Source organism: Callorhinus ursinus, unplaced genomic scaffold, assembly GCF_003265705.2.
Source record: "Callorhinus ursinus isolate GAN/ISIS: 27379988/994484 unplaced genomic scaffold, GSC_fseal_2.0 scaffold25, whole genome shotgun sequence".
Lineage (NCBI taxonomy): Eukaryota > Metazoa > Chordata > Mammalia > Carnivora > Otariidae > Callorhinus > Callorhinus ursinus.
The window spans coordinates 21,594,183-21,617,284 of NW_027397087.1; the positions used below are offsets into that span (position 1 = coordinate 21,594,183).

Here is a 23,102-nt window from a genome sequence, read left to right on the forward strand (position 1 = left end):
AACGTTGGACAGTATTAAAACAATGAGAAATTATCTTACTGTTAAGTTTTAGGCAAAATTCTGTGTCCCTAAAAATTGTGCTTGTGTTTCCTCTAAGACTTTAATGACCTATTAATTGCCTAGTACAAAGGGTATTCTTCAAATCTTGTTTTATCGAAACTCTTTGTTGCATCTGATGTTGTTTCATAAGTTCTTTGAAACTTCTCCTTTGGCTTCTGTGATTTAGTGCTCTTGTCCTGGTTTCTTCCAACTACCTTCTTGGCAATTTGACCAATTGCCTTGGTCTCTGTTGATTGACCATGGCTCTTGCACTGCACAGTCATCCTGCTCAAAATCACCCATGATTTAAACTCCATTTAATAACTGGTAATGCTCAACTCAGTATCTTTATGCCATGCCTCTCCTGGCTTCCAACTGTTCTTTGGACCACCTGCTAACCAGTTCCACCTATACATCTCATAGACACCTAAAATGAACATTTTCCATGCCAAACTCATAACCTTGATCCCTGTATTGGCTCCTCTTCCTGTGTTCTCTATTTTAGTTGCTGGCACCACCATTCACCAAGTCACCCAAACTAGAAATACTGACATCATCCTGAACTTCTTCCCCTCCCTTATTCTCCACATCTAGCAAGTACTGCTGATTTTTAATCCTAATTATAACCTAAAGTCCCTCTTTCCTTCATCCCTTTACTGCTCCAGTGCAGGCCCCTATAAACTCTGTGTTGCAATCATAACTTCCAACCTGCCTCTAGCCCTGTTCACCGGACTTGTTTTCTTCCCAGACTCTAGTAGGATCAATCTAAAACACAAACCGGCCAATCCAATCCCCTGTAGCTCATCACTCACAGATTAAATTCCAGGTTCCTTAACATGCTATATGGTATATAATGAATCTGTCCGTGAGTACACCCTGCCTACATCTCCAACTGCATTTCTGGCCGCCAATTCCTTGAAATTTACTCTCTAGCAACACCAAAAATTAATTATTCCACACATATGATGTTGTTTCTCACTACTATAACTTATTGGACTATCCATCCGCTCATTTAACTAAAATCTAGTCTTCCTTTAAAGTTTAGCTTAGGCATCACTTCCATAAGAACCTATCTTTAAGTGCCCCACAGCCCCTACTCCAAACTCAGAGATGCATGGAGAAGTATTTAGAGGTGAAGTGTCAAGATGTCTGTAACTTTTTTAGAAAGAAGGATGAAGTAAACATGGCAAATATTAATTAACAGCTGGGCATCTAGGTGAAAGGTATTCAGGTGTTCATTATTCTATCCTTCCAGTTGTCTGTAGATCTGAAAATTTTCAATATAAAAAGTTGGACAAAATAACACCACATATGCAACTCCGCTAGGAGTACACTCTACTATTGCACAACCATACTGTTTTAGTTATTACCTATTTATGATTTCCTTTCTCCCCCTAACAAATCATTCAAGTCAGAGGCTGTTTTTTAGTAACTGTGGCATTCTCAGGACCTAGCAGAATAGGTTTCAATAAATATTTGTCGAAGAAATAAATTATAGTCCTAAATCAAAAATAAACCTAAACACAAAATTCTCAATCAGCAAGTATTTTAGTGTCTACAATGTGCTAAGTATCTTAGGTGCTCTGGCGGTAGAAGGGAGTATCACTCAAGGTCACTGAAAAATCCCATTAACTAACATAGGGACATGTTAGTTACACGAGATGATGAGACATGAGTAACATGAGACAATGATGAAAGATAGAAATGCAGTTGGGAGGGATGATGAAAACTAAAATGAAGAGAACCATGATTATACAAAGAAGTGAAGTCAGGAAGTTAGGAACTAAGTCCTCAAAGATGAAGCATGTAGTTCCTAAGGCACAAAGAGATTCTTCAGGACTCCATCCTTTACATGTATTTAGTTTGCTTGACAAACTAAATACATGTAAAGTGCATAGATAATGCTCCTCCCCCCACTCAGGTGATATTATCTATTATCTGGCAGTAAATGTCAGATACCATATGATTTCACTCCCTTATGTGCAATTTAAAAAACAAAACAAACGATTATAGAGGAAAAACAAGAAACAGACTCTTAACTATAGAGAACAAACTGATGGTTACCAAAGGGGAGGTGAGTAGGGGAGATGTGTTAAATAGGTGATGGGGATTAAGTAGTGCGCCTATTGTGAAGAGCACTGGGTGTTGTATGTAAGTGCTGAGTCACTAAAATGTACACCTGAAACTAACATTGCACTGTATGTTAACTTACCGAATTTAAAAAACAAATAAATAAATAAATAAAAGCCACAGGGAATAAGATACAGATGTGCAAAAAAGAAAAGGATAGGTGAACAGAGCCTAAGGGACATATGGGATACCACTGAGCAGATCAACATATACATTATGAGAGTTCTAGAAGGAATAGCAAGAAATAATGGGCACAAAGAATATTTGAACAAATAATGGCTGAAAACTTTCCCAATTTGATGAAAGAAGTGAATCCACACAGCAGAGAGGTTCAGTGAACTTCAAGTAGGATAAATTAAAAGAGATCCACAAGGAAATACATTTATAATCAAACTGTTGTAAGACAATAAGAGACCCAGGAAAACAGCAAGAAAGAAGAAACTCATCACATACTTAGTATTCCTCTAATAAGATTAACAGTCAATTCCTCATCAGAGACTGTGGAGGCCAGAAGACAGTAGGATGACATATTTAAAGTGACATAAAAAACTGTAAAACAAGAATTCCATATCCAGTAAAATTGTCCTTCAGAAATGAGAGAGAAATTAAACTGAAAGCTAATAGAAGGAAGAAAAGAATAAAGATTAGAATGGAGATAAACAAAAGAGGCTAGAAAAACAACAAAGACAATCAACAGAACCAAAAACTGGTTCTTGGAAAAGATGAACAAAATTGACAAATAGTTAGCTAAACTGACAAAAAAAAGAAGACATAAATAAAGAAATGAAAATGGGAACATTACTACCAACTTTACAAAAGTAAAGAAGATTGTAAGACAATATTATGAACAATTGTATACCTACAATTTAGATAATCTATATGAAATTGTAGAAATTCTAAAAACATACAAATTATCCAAATGACTCAAAAAGTAATTAAAAATCACAATAGCCTTATAATGAGTAAAAAGACTGAATCAGTAATCAAAAATCCCAACTAAGAAAAGGACAGGACCAGATGGCCTCACTGGTGAATTCTACCAAACATTTAAGTTAGAATTAACATCAATCTTCTCAAACTCTCCCAACAAACAGAAGAGGAGAGAACACTTCCTAACCCATTCTATAAGCCCAACTCTAATTCCAAAGCCAGATATATATCACAAGAAAATTACAGAAAAAGAAAATAGAAAATAACAGACCATCTTTATGAATATAGATGCAAAATCTCAACAAACTACTAGCAAACTGGATCTAATGTTATATTAAAAAGACTGTATTGACCAAATGAGATTTCTCCCAGGAATTCAAAGGTGGGTCAACAGAAAAAAATTAATATACAGCATTAACAGAACAAGGAAAGAAACCATATGATCATCACAACTGATACAGAAAAAGCAGTGAAAAAGCCAATACCTTTTCATAATAAAACATCTAGAAAACTAGGAATATAATTGAACTTCCTCAATATGATAAATGGCATTTATAAAAAATCCATAGCTAACACCATACTCAATGGTGAAAGACACAGCTTTTCCCCTATAACTTATTTTATAAAAATATTCTATTTTTCAGTTTGGTTTCTCTTACATTAGATTCTGAGTTACAGATAAAGTAAACATTCTTCCATTGCAAGTGAGGTAATAGTCTCGAAAGAGGTTAACATGACCAAGATTTTCAAGAGCAGAGGGAAACTTACACTGAGGATCCATTTCCCAGTTGAGTAATATTTCTACAACTCCTACCAAAAAGCAATGAAAACCTGAGGTCACTAGAAACCCAGCCTCTTTTAGAAAAATACATGCACATCAAAACTCTACCACCACCCAATTCAGGAACAAAATGCAAACATTTTATTTACTTGAGAGGTGATATTCTTCACTTGGTAAGAGTTATAAGACTTCTGACAAGTTCTGCAAAACTGCTTGAGGTAATCCTTGTTAGTACCCTGTATGTACCACACACAAGCTCCTTCCCATCAGTTGTTGCAATCTTTGCAGTGCTAATAGCCATATTTCTGATTTAGGAACAGAAGTGAAGACTATTCAACACTGTACTAGAAGTTCAAGCCAGAGGAATTAGATGAGAAAAAGATGTAAAAGGCATCCAAATTGGAAAAAAAAAAGTAGTAAAACAATGTCATTTACAGATAATATGATTCTATATATAGAAAATTCCAAAGAATCTACAAGAAATGTTCTAAAGCTAACAAATGAATTAGAAAGTTTCAGGGTACAAGATCAACACACATAAAGCCATTGTGTTTATACACACCAGCAATAAACTATTTCATTTATAATAGCATCTTAAAGAATAAAATATCTGAGAATAAATTTCATTAAAAATATCTTTGGACTTACAAATGTAGGGATCTGAAGGGGTACGTGCACCCCAATGTTTATAGCAGCAATGTCCACAATAGCCAAACTGTGGAAAGAGCCAAGATGTCCATCGACAGATGAATGGATAAAGAAGATGTAGTATATACACACAATGGAATATTATGCAGCCATCAAAAGGAATGAGATCTTGCCATTTGCAACGACATGGATGGAACTGGATGGTGTTATGCTGACTGAAATAAGTCAATCAGAGAAAGACATGTATCATATGACCTCACTGATATGAGGAATTCTTAATCTCAGGAAACAAACTGAGGGTTGCTGGAGTGGTGGGGGGTGGGAGGGATGGGGTGGCTGGGTGATAGACATTGGGGAGGGTATGTGCTATGGTGAGCGCTGTGAATTGTGCAAGACTGTTGAATCACAGATCTGTACTTCTGAAACAAATAATGCAACATATGTTAAGAAAAAAGAAAAAGAAGAAGATAGCAGGAGGGGAAGAATGAAGGGGAGTAAGTTGGACGGGGAGACGAACCACAAGAGACGATGGACTCTGAAAAACAAACTGAGGGTTCTAGAGGGGAGGAGGGTAGGGGGATGGGTTAGCCTGGTGATGGGTATTAAAGAGGGCACATTCTGCGTGGAGCACTGGGTGTTATGCACAAACAATGAATCATGGAACACTACATCAAAAACTAATGATGTAATATATGGTGATTAACATAACAATAAAAAATAAAAAAAAATCTTTGGACTGAAAACTATAAAACACTGCTGAAAGAAAATAAAGATCTAACTACACAGTAAGATGTATCGTTTCTGGATTGGAAGACTTAATATCGTTAAGATATCAACATTACCCAAAGTAATGTGCACATTCAATGCAATCCATATAAAAATTCCAAAATTCTTTTATGCAGAAACAGAAAAGCCAATCCTAAAATTCATATGGAATTGCAAGGGGCCATGAATAGTCAAAAAAAAAAAAAAGTCAAAAGAAAGAACAAAGTTGGAATACTCACATAACCTGATTTAAAACTTACTGCAAAGCTCTAATAAACAAAATAGTATGGTACTGGCATAAAGGTAGGCATACAGACCAACAGAATAGAATCAAGAATCCAGAAATAAATCCTATATACCTATGGCTAATTGATTTCAACAAGGGTGCCAAATCCATTCAGTAAGGAACAAAGAGTCTCTTCAATGAATGGTGCTGGGACAATCGGATTTCCACATGCAAAAGTGTAAAGCTAGACTCCTACCACTGGATTTGGTGATGGATTATTAGGTCTAACAACAAAAGTACAAGCAACAGAAGAAAAAATAAATTGAATTTAATCAAAATTAAAAACTTTGTGCCTCAAAGGACATTATCAAGAAAGTGAAATGACAAAATACAGAATTGGAGAAAATATCCAGAATATGAAAAAAAAAAAACTCCTACAACCCAACAAAAATATAAAATTCAACAACCCAATTTAAAAAAAATGGGCAGGAGATATTTCTCCAGAGAAAATATACAGATGGCCAGTAAGTACATGAAAAGATCATTAGTCATTAGGGAAATGCAAATCAAAACCACAATGAGGTAACACTTCACACTTACTGTGGGATACTAATAATAAGGGAAATAATAAGCATTGGTGTGGACATGGAAAAACTGAATCCCTTGCACATTGCTGGTGGGAATGTAAAATGGTGCAGCAACTGTGGAAAACAGTTAGGTGGCTTCCCAAAAGGTTAAATGCAGAATTACCATATGATCTAGCAATTCCACTCCTAGGCATATGCCCAAAAGAAGTGAAAACAGGGACTGAGATACTTGTACACCAATGTTCACAGCAGAATTATGCACAATAGCCAAAAGAAGGAACAAATTATCCATCAACAGATGACTAAATATAATGTGGTATATCATACAATGGAATCTTATTCAACCATGAAAATGAGGTACTAATAAATGCTACGACATGGATGAAACTTGAAAATATTATGCTAAGTGAAAGCCAGACACAAAACTCCACATATTGTACAATTCTATTCTTATGATATGTCCAGAATAAGCAAATCTACAGATACATAAATCAGATTAGTGGTTCCAGGGTATAGGTGAAGAGAGAACTGGGTCTCTTTTTGGGGTGATGGATATATTCTGAAATTAGATAATGGTGAGAGATGCAAAAAAACCACAGAATTACACACTTTCAAAAGATGAACTTTTGTGATATGTGAATTCTACCTCAATAAAAATGCTACTAAAAAAATTTCCATGCTAGACACAGGCTATCACTATGCCCCTCTTTCCAAGGAATAATAATAATGACACATAGTCAACCATCTATTTAAATCTCAACTTTTTTTTTAAAGATTTTATTTATTTGAGAGAGAGCAGAGAGAGAAAGAGCGCGCGCACGTGTAAGCAGGGTGTGGGGCAGAGGGAGAAGCAGCAGAATCCCCATTGAGTGGAGAGCCGATGCACCTCCCTACCTGCCTCCACTCAATCCCAGGATGCTGGGATCATGACCTGAGCCAAAGGCAGAAGCTTGACTGACTGAGCCACCCAGGCGCCCCTCAACCTTTTGACTACAAAAGAGCCTTGTTCTTTGGAGGTTATTTAAAGATACATTGAAAATCAATGCTTTAGCTCAAACTTCCATTTGTACAGATATATCAACAAATGCTGAACCTCTAAAAGGACTGGAGCTCTATCTTCCTGCACTGAGGTTATACACAGGAAAAAAAAACTTCATGAAGTGTTACAGGGCAAATAAAGTAGAAACACATTAGTGATTTTGTTTGAAAACTGCCTATTTTCTACAGCAACAACAACAAAGACTTATACAAATACAGCAGTAAAGGGTGAGCTGCACAATGATAAAGTAATGCTTTTAAATATTAAGAAATTAAAGAAGTGTCTTTAACCTCAGGGTCAGTTCCACTATGATTCTCTTTTCTAAATTCTGAGTTAGATGAGATATATTTGAATATAAAAAGACACATTTCCACACAATCCACAGGAGAAAATCTTTACTGAAACACTGCGAATTCATGACTAGAATCAGCAAACTTGAACTCTAATCCCAGACCTAGTAGCTGTGCCCTTGGGCAAGGCAGTTATTGCCTTTCAGCTTCATATTCCTTATTTGCAAAATAGAAATTTCTAAGACTACAAGTTGTGATCTTAACTCATGTTAGAGGAAGCCAAAATGATACTGCAAGTCAAATTAGGAAGCAAGGACTCTACTGACTACGGGTTTCAGAAAATCTTAAAGTTTTCTCTTCAAAATGTTCATTGCCAGGGCGCCTGGGTGGCTCAGTTGGTTAAGCGACTGCCTTCGGCTCAGGTCATGATTCTGGAGTCCCGGGTTCGAGTCCCGCATCGGGCTTCCTGCTCAGCAGGGAGTCTGCTTCTCCCTCTGACCCTCTTCCCTCTCGTGCTTTCTATCTCTCATTCTCTCTCTCTCTCAAATAAATAAATAAAATCTTTAAAAAAAAAATGTTCATTGCCAGTATCTTAAAAAGTTTGTTTTTGTTTTTGTTTTTAAGATTTTTACTTATTTTTTTGACAGAGAGAGACACAGTGAGAGAGGGAACACAAGCAGGGGGAGTGGGAGAGAGAGAAGCAGGCTCCCCACTCAGCAGGGAGCCTGATACGGGGCTTGATCCCAGAACCCTGGGATCATGACCTGAGCCGAAGGCAGATGTTTAACGACTAAGCCACCCAGGTGCCCCTTAACAAGTCTTTAAAAGTTGGGAGATTAGCAGAAAAATAAAAATTTGTCTCTCTTTTATTCCATTCTTTTTTTTTTTTAATGTTATCCCTGTCCAAAAATTGTTTAACAGGGCAAAACTTCGGATTGTCAGCTTCTTTCTGTCCTGAGAAGAGTCAATTCTACTGTAAGAAACCAGTCACTTCTCTATTGACCAGCTTGTAATTTCTCAGTGTACCATTTGCTAAGCAACAAAACTCTCTACCTAAATATCATAGCTTCCAAGTTGACATCCGGTGGACTGAAAATTACACTTAAATTTCACAAAGTTTTTTCTGCCTGTATACTATCTTTCATGTATTATCACAGATTTCTAAAAATGTGGTAAATCATCCAGGTAAAGATACTTGCAGGCTTTGAAGAAATCATTCTATCACTGGGATAACTTTAATAATCCTTTTGGTAATCTTACTGCTTTACTGAGGTTGGTCCCTCAATTAAAATTATGTTAAAAGTATTAACTAAGAGCATGGAAATGTGACTTTCTCAAACACATAAAAAGTGAATTCTTTTTAGTAAAAAAAAAACAGTAAATACATTTAACTGTTAAAATTATTTAAGAAAAGCTGTGATCTCTCTTTTAAAAAGAAATACCAAAATGGCAATACCAACATCAAAGCATTTTTTTCCTATTATGTGTTCACTTTGAGGTCAATATTTTAATTGGAGTTACTTTAAATCCAATCAGAGGGACTCAAGCTAACTCAGTTTGAAAGCTGGGGGGGAAATTAAACTTTATCATTCTTAATAGGAACTGGTGGTGGGTGGAGACAAGCAGTATAATCTATTTCTGTTAAAATACTAATACATTAGCAAAAAATCTGTCAAGATGAAATTGGCACTATTTCGCTTAAACAGTGAGTCAATAAACATCAGAATACACTATTAATTAGCAAAACTAGACACATTTGTAAAGTTATACCTCTCATGTACTATGTCAACCTTCAGAGAGCACAACTATTATGAACTGCCCAGTGCCAGGCAAAGTAACTTATTTTTCTGACTCTTAAAAATTGTACTAGTTCAAATTATCAGTATTGGTTTAAGACTCCCCCAACGAAATTTGATTCCCCTATGATTCATGGCAAGAGTATGAATTCTTAAAAGTACCAAGATAAATAATGGCTAAACTATTTTCATTTTTTCTCGGTGACTTAAATGGTTCTCTTACAATATGTGATTGGACTCAGTCTTATAAAAAATATATAATTTATTTCCTATTTACATAGAATTACAATAATGAATTACAAAAATAAGGGCACTGTGTTGCTCAACACCTGTCCCCCCTCCTTTTTGTCCAGCTACCCATTTTTACAGATAACACAAGGTAGGGATCAGAATGATTTTAAGTGATTTGTCTAAAGTCATATAAATCACCAGCAATGGAGAAGACATAAATGATTGGTTCTCCTGCCTTTTGTCATTCTGCTTTTCCACTGCAGCTCCCAGCAACTTGGTAAAAATAAATAAATAAATAAATAAAATAGCAGTACTAAGAATATTTACCAGATATTGGTACCTGTGAACTTCATAATTTCTTTATGAAATGACTATAAGAATAAGAAAAGAAGAACATTAAAATTGTTTTGACACAACTATTTACCTTAAAATAAGGAAATGTGCATTTTTCCCTTCTAGTTTGAACTAATTGATGATTTGTTCTACTCAAAGGACTTTTTTGGAGTAGAACACATGGTGCCAAATGTTCAACCATCCGTGCTCAGTACTAGAGCCACTCGTTAAAAGATCCGGTTTTCTCCTCCTTCCAGCTCAACTGCCACTTGGACCACCAGTGGCTTACTGGCCTCGACAGGTGACCAACTACCTATAGGAACAATCTTAACTTTTACTAGCATAAATAGCTAACCAAAATAAAAGCAAACACAAAAAATGATACGGTGAGAAAGATGAAGACTATGAAATCCCTGCCCACTATTACTAAGTAATCTAAGTAATCTAAAACAAGTATTTCATAATAACCACTCAAAATTTGTCTGCAACTTTCTGTGTGCTAGTTAACATACTGTAGTGTCTAATTATTTTCCCTTTACTTACCCCTTGATACCCTCTCAAGACACTACCATTTTTACATCATTATCTAGAGGAAGTTAAGGTGTTTCTGCCCAAAATAAGTCTATGGTATCGTTGAATTAGCTGAAAAGATTTCTGTTAACCATTCACCCCAAGAACCACCTACCACACAGCAAATGTAATTCTCCGGGCTGTTAATCTCATACAGTTTTACTTGTCTCCATGCAGAGCATCACAAAAGATGTTCCTTACCACTTACCACACATGGAGATTTCTCCTATCTTTTTAAAACACTGGAATCCATCACATCAAGAAAATAAAATGCACTGAGTAAACAGGGTTAAATAAAATCTGCTTTCACTCTTTGATTAGATATCCTCAAGAAAAGATCTAAAAATACTGAGATCAAAATGAATGGACCTATAGAAGGGTGAACTCTTAATAGCAGGTTTCAATGTACCAGGTGTGTGAAGAAGGAATGAAGAGGCAACATCACTCCCACTTAGACAAACAATGACCCAGACGCATGTTTTTGAATCAAGCTTCCTTCACAATACTAAAAAATAGTAACTAGTTCTACAATCAGCAAATTCCGTACTGTTAATGCCAAAAAATTAGATTATCAAGCATAAGACAGAAATAGTTAAAAATAACTACTGGCCCAGTATCACTTGGAAAGAAGTTTTCTACCTCTTTCAGAAACATCAGTTCTCAACTACTAGGAGGAGTGATTTTGCCTCCCAAAACACATTTGTGGTTGTTATAACTGGGGAGAGGCATGCTACTGGGCTGGCATCTGGTATGTAGAGGCCAGGCATGCTGATGTACATCCTAGATTGCATACAACAGCGTCCACAATGAAGAATTAATCTAGCCCCAAATGTTGACTGCACCAAGACTGAGTAACCCTGAGAAATGTAACCTACAGTAGAAATACAGGATCATTTTTTTAAAGATTTTTTTTATTTTTTATTTATTTGAGAGAGAGAGAATGAGAGATAGAGAGCACGAGAGGGAAGAGGGTCAGAGGGAGAAGCAGACTCCCCGCTGAGCAGGGAGCCTGATGCGGGACTCAATCCCGGGACTCCAGGATTATGACCTGAGCCGAAGGCAGTCGCTCAACCAACTGAGCCACCCAGGTGCCCCAGGACCATTTTTTTTAGGTTGGTGGAGTGAAAGAGATCCATTTTGAGTACTACTAAAAAGACTACAAAATAGTAACAATAAAAAGCCCATTTTGGAGGATTACTCCCAAAGAATATGATTTAGAGAAAGTAGTCTATATAAAGTAGCATCATTAAAAAAAAAAACTATCACTGATTTCCTATGGTTTCATAAAGTCAATTTTTTTCTATCTTTTTAAATTTAAATTCAATTAGCCAACATTAGTACATCATCAGTTTTTGGTGTAGTGTTCAATGATTCATTAGTTGCGTATAACACCCAGTGCTCATCATCATAAAGTAAATTTTTAAAAGAAAATTTCCCTGGGGTGCTTGGGTGGCTCAGTTGGTTAAGCAGCTGACTCTTGATCTCAGCTCAGGTCTTGATCTCAGGGTTGTGAGTTCAAGCCCCTCATTAGGCTGGGCATGGAGCCTACTAGAAAGAGAGAGATAAAGAAAGAAAATTTCCTTTCCATCAGTCCTAAGAAATAAGCCCAGTGAGGACACAAATTTGAAACCAGAACCCTGAACAATGATTGTGTTCTCCAACAGTCACTTGATTAATCTAGCCACAAATGCTAAAGCTATAAAAAAAAAAAAATGCGTATACATAAACATAAGAAAAGGACAAACCCTCCAGAAACTGAAAAAACAAACATTTTTAATTCATCCCTTCTGCTCAGCCTATAAGAATTTGGCTTTTAACACTCATCAAAAGCAGTTTCTGAGAACCAGAGGTTGAAAAAAGAAAAAAAACAAGGAATGTAAAAGTCAGGAAAGTATTTGTCAGATTAGTGTCAGAGACCTTTGTGAGGATGACACCTTCATCCTCTGCAATACATATCCCTAGAGGGATTCACTTGGCTGCAGAATTACAGCCACTGAAGGTAATTTAGTACATTTTTACCTTTTTTGCACATCACCATTGTCAATTGCCGACTGTGAGCTTGCTCTGTGCAGATTACCATGTTAAGGCAACTGCCAACATTAATTATTTCAATGATTACAACTGTGTCGTCTTCTTCTCTTATTTATTACCAAATTTAAATGATGGCTTAAAAATGCTTTACTGAAGAGTCTGGACATTCAGAAGTATTAAAATAGTCCTGACTGAAACTAAAAATCTGGGGTATACTTTTTAGGTTTTCTCTTAAGACATCTCAATAATCACAGCTGTTCTTAAAATTCAAGTATGAGGGGCGCCTGGGTGGTTCAGTCGTTAAGCATTTGCCTTCGGCTCAGGTCATGATCCCAAGGTCCTGGGATCGAGCCCCGAGACCCTCTTCGAGCCTGCTTCTCCCTCTCCCACTCCCCCTGCTTGTGTTCCCTCTCTCACTGTCTCTGTCAAATAAATAAATAAAACTTTAAAAGAAATTCAAGTATGATCCTCAACAAAATGTTTAACATTATTATTTTTCACATAGTCATTGCCAATTTAAAAGCTGAAAGTAATCCATCCTACCTGAGCGAATCTGCCTATGACAAATAAAAATTCTCTCTCAAAATTGTAGTCAGGGCTATGAGGGGTCTCAAAAAAGTAACCTCAAATGTATTTATTTATTTATTAATTGAAATAGTCCTTCAACTTAAAGTCCTGCTTAAAAGATTTGTTTTTGGGGGGGATTTTGGGGGTTTCTTGGTTTTTTTTGCTCTTCTTTTAAATTACTCTGGACTCCATCAATAGGCCCAGCTGTTAAATTCAGGAGCAATGACAACAAATCCCTTGGCAAACAAGCTGAGAGTAGACCCTTTCTTTAGAATAATCAGAGATAGTTGACAAAAGAGGGCCATACCAAACGCCCTTTCAAAATTCCACTGAGAAGCTGAACAGAAATAAAATAAACACGTTTATATACATCTTAAAGCAAATTATAATTATACACCTCAGTGGATCCTGCTTGGTTATAAAATTAAAAATCCAACAACTTTGAAAAACAGTGAGATCGTGTTACAGGTTTCTGAAGATGAGAAATGATCCTCACTAATCAAGTGCAACGTGGGAAAAACTGGTTCCATTACCCAGAGATTATCAGGTACCTGATAAACCTTTTAAGTAGACAGACTGAAAGAACCAAGTGTCATTATACATAAAGCCTGCAGAACTCTATGTGCTTTTACTTCCCTGACTTAAGCAATTTTAAGATGGTCAATTTTTAAGCTAAACATGTACTCTTGAACCATAACCTCTTCTCTTTAAAGATGATTTTTCTTGGATCCCAGAAAGCATCATCTGAACCTTATCTACAGTGTTGGCAAATGGGTCTCTCTAAAATACCTCAGTTCTGTCGTATTTTTCTGAAATCAAAAGACTTTTACTCTTGTGTTACAACTGTTGAATTAGGGCAGGTAACTGTTAACAGCCTGAAGTGAATATGCACACATGTAAGAGGTGTTCCCCTTTACAGCATCTACAAATCTCAATAAAAAGTGACACTGTAGCAAAATCTTGTCCATCTTGGGTCCTAGATCACTAATAAAATTCTAAATTTAGGCTAACAGTCTCATAGTTCTTTCTCTTTTCAACCACCCACCTTATTTTTTTTTTTAACATGAGTCATTAAATGCTCTCAATATATTTTAACTCATTTTGGGCTATAATTTATGTATTACTCTTTAAAATAGAAACCACACTCATAGAACAGTTTTTCATTAATCTAACTACAACAACAAAAGCCCTCAAGTTTCATCTCCATTTAAACTACATCCTTTTAAAGGGAATTACTATTCCTAGGTCTGTATAGATACAGACCACCTGCCCCGCTCTCCCCCAACTTTACACATGCAAAAACTAACCTCAAAATTTTGGTGGGGGGCAAACATCATAAAGTTACAATACTCTGGTCTTCTGGCTAACAAATGCTCACTTAAAAAATGATTTTTCACCCAAGTGAACAGTCCTGAAATACCTAGAAATATAAGCTGGCTTTATGTTCTCTTTCCCTCTATCCTAAGACTTCAATTTCCACCTTTTATGGAAAGGAAATAAACAACTAGCTTCCTGTTCAATCACTCGCTTACAGCCAGTCTTTTACACATCACAGAACACAACCCGCCTCCTCCTTTACTTCTCTCAAACGTCTCTTATCTTAATTTAAACTTGTTGAAATATGAGACCATTTTACCACACTAATGCTTTCCTATGAAATTTATCTTACTTTAATGTTAAGAATGCAAGAAACATCAAAATGTCCATGGATTATTTCTTATTCCTAAAATATTTAAATTAAATTATTTACATAGTGAAGACTTAGCACCCGTGAAAGTGAAAATTCGATTTGCCAAAAGCTAAAAATATTGTAATTTATAGGAAACGGCTTAATCTTCTGTTCTTACTATTGTATACAACTAGAAAAAGGGCCTCCCACATACTCTTTCTATTCTAATTTCATGAAAATGTAAAACGGCTAAAATGCTTATCAACAAAAAGGATTACCTTTTTAAAAAAAACCCTAAATATCACTTTAACCCTATACTTTCCTTTAAAAATGGGATGCCTTAGAAAAACTAAGTTAGACAAATTCTTTTGTGCTCGGATGAACAACAGGAAAGCAAAGCCTCCAGGCCTTTGGGGAGGAACCCTGTCCCTGCAGCCAGCTCTGATGTGCTTGGGAGATAAGGCTCCATAGTGACACTTAAGGAAAGGCCTGTTCACATTTGAATTTCTGCATTCCTCAAGAACAATTCATGGCAATAACTAACTTTGCAGAAGAGCTACATGAAAGCTTTGGCCAATGAATGAGGGTCATCTGCTCTTTATCACAAGGGTAAACCTCACCCTGGCCAGTTTCTAACCTTTTAACCCTGTGAATTCCTAATTTACACATGAATAATGGAATTCTTGCCTAGAGTGCAACTTTCAGCTTCTAGTTCCTAAGTTTAGAAACCAAGACTTGATTGCCTATATGTGTTAAAAATCTAAAACTTGCAGATTAAAGTTTTAGATTTTCAAATGCTGTAATCTTACACTTCTGAACCAAAAGATATGCTTGCTGACAAATCTTGGATCAGAAAATAAAAAGAACATAGTGGCACCCTGCTGCTATCAATAAGTAGTAGAGAACAAGCTTTTTTTTTTTTTTAAGCAAAACAGAATGTCCACTTAATGCCTATTCTCTTCCTGTTTAATATGTATAACATCTTTACCCTGAACATAAGATAAAGTCATTTGAGCCTACATTACTGGACATTGCTCTTTAAATATCCAAACTAACTTTGTGAATTCAGAACTTCTAAGAAGTCTCATATTTTTAAAGAAAAATTTAAAGCCACTATGCATTCATTTTAGATCTATAATACTGAATGTAATTTCCTAGCAAAATATCTCCACAGAGTTAAATAAAACATGTGCCTATGAAAAGTGTGGTCCCTATAACTGAGTACAGTTGACATTTAACAGCAATGTTCTACACAGTTTCAATAGAAAGTTTTTGATGCTCATTATATGAAAACTACCTCAGAACAGCTTTCAAAACTATTCACATCTAATATTTATTATCCATAATTTTTACACAGTAAAAAATCTAAAGATACTCAAAAAGCTAGTACTAACGTGTTTCACTGTTAATAACACTTATTATACTATACAGACTTTAAAGCTATGTGTTTTCAAGGCATTTCTGAGTGCCTTAGGATTTTGTCAGGCTACTAAGGAGGTCCTGGAAAATGTGTGGTCATGATAAAAGCTTCATTCTTTCAAGGCCCATGGCACTCCTCCACCTTTCTATCCTGCTCCAGCAAAGAACTACAAGCTACAGTTCCTGGGTATGAAACACTTTCCACAACCCTGAAAAGGTGACAAAATTACAACTCTATACAACAACTTTATCTTACACAAAAAATAAATGAACAGAGCACACTACCTTGAACACAGCACAGAAAAACTGTTAGTCAACAACAACAAAATGATTATTGGCCAGTGATTACGGCAAACAAAAAAGTTTATCAGAAATTTTCTCAGGTTTTTGCTCTTCTTGGGAGTTGGGAGGTTAGAACTGGGAACTTTTCTACCTTTCTGATATATTTCAATATAAAAGTATCTTTGCTTGGATAATTTTCTACAATTAATCATTACTGTACAAACAAAATAAATTACTAATATGATGGTGGCACAAATATGGTCATACACTTTTAAAATAGTTAGTAACCTAGAAAATCCCTGCCAGTAGCTTTCTAAATTTCAATTGTGTAGGCCCTGAAGAAACTATTTCCTAAAGGATTATGTCTTTATCTCAAGAGCTCCCTCTTCCTATTGTTCATCCTGTAAATGATTAATTTGTCAGTATAGCACAAAATCTATCTTTTGCAGATTAACAAAAGAGTGTAGCTACAATACTTATAAAAACTATTTTTAAGATGGTAAGGCGATTCTGCTTTTCCAGGGGGAGCCCAGGGAGCGGTGGCAGGGAGGAAAGGGATGTTTTGGATGCGAGTGGAGGCCGGTGGGATGGAGCCCCACATCCGGCTCCCTGCTCTGCGGGAGACCTGTTTCTCCCTCTCCTGCTCCCCCTGCTTGTGTTCCCTCTCTCGCTGTGTCTCTCTCTGTCAAATAAATAAATAAAATCTTAAAAAAAAAAAGATATAGTTGTCGTTGTTTTAAGATTTACATTGTCTTTTGTCATCTTGAGTGTTGCATGTCTGATCCCCCAAAGAGGTGGAAAGCCTCAGTGGAAACAAGGAGTTCCCCATTCATCCTAGGCCCGTCTTTACACTCAACAGTTATCAGGTCAACCACCAAAAACTGGATCACTTGGACAAATGGCTGATCTGATGGGGCTGTTAATACAAAGGAAATCATTAGACAGCAGACTTTATGACAACTGGAATAAAGGGGGCAGATCTGTTTTAAATCCATTAGGCATAATATGGAAATGGCCTTAACCTCTTTCTCTCCCAGCAGAAAAAGACTAGGAATACTTCAAAGGCTTGAGAGTTACTGACCAATGCCCTCTCTACAATTGAAAAGCAACATGAGTGATCTTAAAGCTCTCAGAGAAATGGAAGATTGGGCTATAAGAAAGATTTAGCACTCAAGGGCCATCTACAAAGCAGAAAGATTTGCTTGTGATTTTTAAAATTTAATTATTAATTTATGAAAGATGAGATTTTAGAGCTTTCGTTGTGTTAGCTAAACTTTTACACCTAACTCTTTTCATAGTGTGAAACACTTGTAAATTTATAGAAAGCCATTTCTACAGGTTTAGGTGTTCTAAAACTAACTTGACTTTCATTCTCAATCATTTATTCAAATTTATATTTTTTTCTCAGATTTTTCTGCATGCCTTAGTTAGCATCAGCTACTATCTCCAGGAAAATTCTTAATGTTTGTGTGATTTTTAGGGTTAGCACATAGTGAATCGCAAAATCATCAAAATGTAGCAATGAAAAGTGTCAAACAATGAAGAATTTAAACACTTACTTGACAAGGTAAGATGCGCTTTTTGACTAAGAATGGCTCCATATTTGTTCATTGCCAAGCACTGATAAAATCCTTCATCAGACTGCTCTCCTCGCTTGCCTTCCACTTCACTGATGTATAAAGAGCCATTAGACAGAACCTGGATCCGTTTATTTTCAGACACTTTTGCTCCATTTTTCAACCATGTGACCTTAATAGGAACTTCTCCATGAGCCTGGCAATCTAAAATGACTGGGTCCTTTCTTGTAACAGTTACATCCTGTGGTTCCTTTATAAAAAACAGTTCACTAAAGCACCACACTCCTATAAGGAAAAAAAGGGGGGGCATATCCAGAATTACAGATATAAAATCATTTCTTAACACATAATTGTAAAACATTCAAGGTGTAACATGACAAAGTTTAACAAACATATTAGTTAACTGATTAACACCTTAATAAACCAGTCTAAGTTCAGCAAACTTTTTCAACAAATCAGAAAAATCCTCTTTTACTACACCTACTCTAAAAGCAATGGGAAGATTTCATAATCTTCTCTGCCTTTTAAGAATCCTGTTCTCAAGCTCCTTGCTAGGGTATCAAAATCATCAGGAAAACTCATGAGCACAAGCTGTTTGCTACTTTTACAAGCTTGTCAAAAAGATCCTGAGCAGAGTAAGTCGTAAAAGTCTAATTTTACAAGAAATCATTAGCAAAACTCCAACTCTGTGAACAAGCAAGTTTATTTCCTTGTCCCTTGAAGTGTTTTGGACCCCTTGGCACCTACTCCTTTGGGAAGTGCATTTATCTTTTGTGACAAATTACAAGTTTGCATTTTTATATCTGTCTTTTTACAGCAAGGACTCCGTCTCCTCTCCTTGAAAGAGATCCATTTTACTTAATTTCTGCAGAGTAAGGTAGGTATTTAACGGACAAACAGTAGACTATGAAACGCTGGTAACTCTTGCTGATTGTACTCAGTGGGTGATCGGATTAGAAAAATTTATTTCTTCTTTCTTTCCTTTCTCTCTTTCTTTCGAACTACCAACTGCTGGAAGAAAGTGCGTGACTAATTGGTCCTTACTGTCTAATAGGGATAGGAGATTGCTTAATCGAACAATATACATTTTATCAGAGCAAAGGAAAGGTTTTATCCTAAGCATACACATCGCCCCCGTCCCTGCCAGGAGAAAGCATCCGATGACCGCCTAATACCCTGTCACCTCCTGCATTCTGCGCAAAGGCCAGCTAAAGTCTGTCATATTGACTGGGGAGTGTTAGAGGAGTTTGGGAACATTTCATCTTCCTTATGATGTTCTGAATACATGATTACAAATTGTCGGGACTGATCTGTTTCTCATCAAGGCAGGTCCTCGGAAACCTCACACACTAGTCACGCTCCCACGCTCGGGCTGCGGACTTCTAATATATGCCCTGGGCGACGCGAGCGACCCTAACAGCCCCGCGCTGCGAGGACCACTCCGGAAGGCGCCCATTGTGTTTCCGAGTCACATCTGACTTTGATCCTTTTCTCATGTTAACAGAAAACTAACTCCTCCAGAAAAGATGCAAGTCCGGGGTTTCTAACCTGTAAATAAATAAAATAACCCATTCTCCTGAACATCTCTCCTCCTCGCCCCCCGCAATCATCACATCCACTTTACACTTTTTATCTCTTTGAGGATAAACTAACGCAGACGCAAATGAGAAAAATCAGTTCATCCAAGTTTGTACAAGGCTAACCTGGGGAGTATGGAGTGATCTTCACATTGGCACACACCTCGGGCCCTGCCCCAAAATACCTTGCTGGGCGGGGGAGGGGGAGAATCCTATTTATAGGATTATACCTGCCTTCTCAGCTCCCGGTACCTTCCTCCCCCCCCCCCCCCCCCCCCCCCCGCTCCGCGCAAATCGGCCACGCACCTTCCAACCCATCTTGTCTCCAATTCCACCCCTCCCTTCTTCTCCTCCTCTCTTGATTTGGATCTGGGAAAATGGGGGCCCTAGGGGTGCTGCCCTGGACGCTAGGTTCACCTATTCTCTCCCCTGCCCTAAAACGTGGGGGGAACCCCCACTGCAAAAAGGAGAAGCCGCGAGAAACCGCGGCGCCCCCTGCGTGGCCAGGCTGCCGCTAAGGAAACAATATAAATAAAGCCACGTGCGCCGCGGCGGCCCCGGCTGGCGAGCCGGCGAGCGGGCCGGCTGCGGGGAGCTAGGGCTGGCCGCGGAGGCGAGGACGCGGTCGGAGCCTGGACAATGGCGCGAGGAGAAAGGGGTAAGAGTGGACAGCGGGCGCCACGGCCCTGCAGCCTGCGGCTCGGGGAGCTCAGCGAGGAGGGGCGTGTGCCGGGAGAGGCGCCCACAGCTCTGCCCGCGCCCCCGCAGAGCCCCCCGGCCGCCCGCGCCTAGCAGCGGCTCGGGACTGGCTGCAGGGAGGGGGCAGGGTCCGGTGGTCAGCGCACCGCGGAGGACCTCGCCGTCCCCACAACACCCCCCCACCCCGCGGTTTCCTTTTTCCCCAGCCCACTCGCGCCTGCTCAAACCCCACAGGCGCAGAAGAAACGCAGAAAAAAGCGCGCCCACCTGGACCTGAGCCGAGGAGCAGCAGGAGCTGGAGCGCGCGGAGCAGCATCCCTGGCGGCCGCAGCCGGGCGAGGGGTCGCAGACAAGGCGCCATTCAGCGGGGCTGCGCGGGCATGCTCCCCGGCCGCCCCGTAGCCGCTGTCCGCCTGCCGGCCCCCGCCTCCGGGTGCTCCCCACGCCGCTGCTGGACGCGCGCAGCCTGGGCTTCCCTCTCGGGCTCCGGCGTGGCGTGGCTCGGCGCGGCCGGCGGCGGGTCTCTGTGGTCGCGGCGAGGCCGGCGCACGGACACCCGCTCGCAGGAGGCAGGGGGCCCGAGAGTCCGGCCTGGGGGCGGAGTGAGGCGGCGGCTGGAGGGGGCGGGGGCGGCGGAGTGGACAGCGCCGCCGCTGCCGGCCTGGGGACTACTTTCTACATCTGGCCCCTGGTCTGGGGACCGCGAGGTCGGTGCGGCCGGCGGAGGGAGACGCCAGGAGGGGGGGCCCCGTGGCGGCCCTGTCGCTGCCCGGTCGCTGCCCCCGCGGGGAGGGGGCGGGCCCCGCCGGACAATGCACCTGGGGGTCAAGCCCCGGCTGAGGGTCTTCGGCCCGCGGCCCCGCCCCCTCTGCCTGCCCGCCACCGTCGAGGACAGAACCACAAAGGCCGAGCCTCGCAGCCCAGGCTGCCCCCGGGGCCCCTCTCCCGCCGGCTTGTTTAGGATTCGGGGAAGGAGGAGGCGGGGGTGGGGGAGGGATGGTGTTGAGAGACGTGGAAAGGCCGGAGACTTTTCCCCTGATGGCCCCTGCCCATCCCCCTCCTTCCCTCGCACGCCGAGGCCCTGTGGAGGGAAAACTGACTATTCCCACTTCGGAGATCTGTCAGCCTCCTGACTGGAGGCATCTCCGGGTGCTAAGCCCCACATTTGGGGACGGCTTTTACCCTCCCTGCCCGCCATCAGATGGAGCACTGGCTTAAAAACATCTCCAAAAAGTGCCCTGAAATGAACAATTACCTTTTGGGGAGACGTTTTATTATCTGTTTCTCAAGTTAGTCAAGTTCTTTAATTCGTGAGAACTGTGCACACAAAGGGCCCTGTCCTAAGAGTTGAGGTGAGATCAGGAGATTTCTAGATTCTCTGAGCTTGCCTTGGGCAACTAGGCTTTCATAGACTACCTGGTTAGAAGTTAAACTGACCAGGAAATACCAAATGTTATTAATTTGTTCACATCTCTTAAAATTAAGGATAACAGGAGGAGGTAAAAGGTACATTTGAAAATGTAATAAGATTGCCAAACATATGTGGATCATAGAGATTATTTCCATGTGGATTAGCACTTGCTAATCCAAAACTAAATCTATGGCACATGATGAGGGCACAGGCTAAAAGCTAACCTTAATGAAAGCTGCTGACAGAAATCTAGCTTTTGTCGCTAAGACATCAACACACTGCCTTTAGCATGTTCCCAAAATCCTCCTTATGAAAAAAGGAGGTGGCGGGGTGGGGGTGTGTGGGGGGGCTGGGGGAGATCAACAGTTTTAGAACATCTGCTGGGAGGGCAGCACTACCTTCCCCGGAAGCTTTCTGTAATAAGGATCAGCCTGTTTAACAATTTTAACCCGTGTAAAACAGTAATAGCCTTGGCTGTACTGCCTCCAAAACTTTACTTATAATTTAGATGAAGTAAAAACAATTTCTAAGCATCAGAATAAAGGTTCAGGGAAAGGGAAAAATGTTGAGGTAATAAAATGAAATACTTGCAAGAATGTTTTAAATATCTGATAAATTTACACAAATTTACATGACATTCTAACTGTTCCGCTAAACTAAATTCTCTAATTGTATGGCATTCTTCCTCTTGACTCCCTTCTCCCAGTTTCCTTTCAATTGACCCTAAGTGCTCATATTTCCTGCATAAGAATTGCTAATAAGATGCTTTTATAACTCTTTCTTGAATAAATCAGAAGAATAAAGGCTGGGGGAGGGGAGAGAGAAGCTAAAAAGCAGGGGAAGAACTTTTTTTTAAATTGACATTTGCCTTCCCTTTAACATTTTAATTGATCATAGAAGCTTTGATTCTTACAGGATGGCTTTGCACTCTGAGTTGCATTGGAGAAGAACATAGCATTGATCTAATATGAAATAAAATAATACATGTGATATGTATATATACACATGTATAATATATATAATGTAGTGAGATTAAACAACCCTATGGAACTTTTCTGATATATTTACTGTCTCATGTTAGGTGGTAATACACTTACTCTGATAATGTAATTATACCATATTATATAAAATTTGCAGAATACCCAAGGTCACTCATTAGTAAGTGACAGCTGGGAACCAGAATTCATGTGTTCTGATTTGTTTGTCGCCCTTTCTACTATATAATCCTTCTGCCTTTAATTTAAAATTCTCTTTTTTTCTTAAATATTTATTTGAGGAGGGGGAGAGGCAGAGGGAGAGGAAGAGAGAATCCTCAAGTAGACTCCCCGCTGAGCATGGAGCCTGACATGGGGCTTGATCCCAGGACACCCAAGATCATGGACCTGAGCCAAAATCAAGAGTTGGCCACTTAACTGACTGAGCCACCCAGATGCTCTTCTCCCCCCCCTCCCCTTTTTTAAAACACCTATTCCTGTTGGCTTCAGAATTTATAGCATACTTCTTTA

The 23,102-nt window shown here is 39.2% G+C and overlaps 1 protein-coding gene across 1 annotated transcript in view; it reads right to left on the bottom strand.

Moving 5' to 3' along the window:
* PRTG (protogenin) overlaps positions 1-20,716 on the bottom strand; it is a 121,490-nt gene extending 100,774 nt beyond the window's left edge. The window contains exons 1-2 of the mRNA XM_025884149.2: positions 20,454-20,716; positions 17,893-18,195 (exon numbers count right to left, since the gene is read on the bottom strand). Coding sequence (XP_025739934.1) covers positions 17,893-18,195; positions 20,454-20,547 — 397 coding nt within the window. The 5' untranslated portion in view covers positions 20,548-20,716. The remainder of the gene's footprint in view (positions 1-17,892; positions 18,196-20,453) is intronic.
* Positions 20,717-23,102: the final 2,386 nt, after the last annotated feature.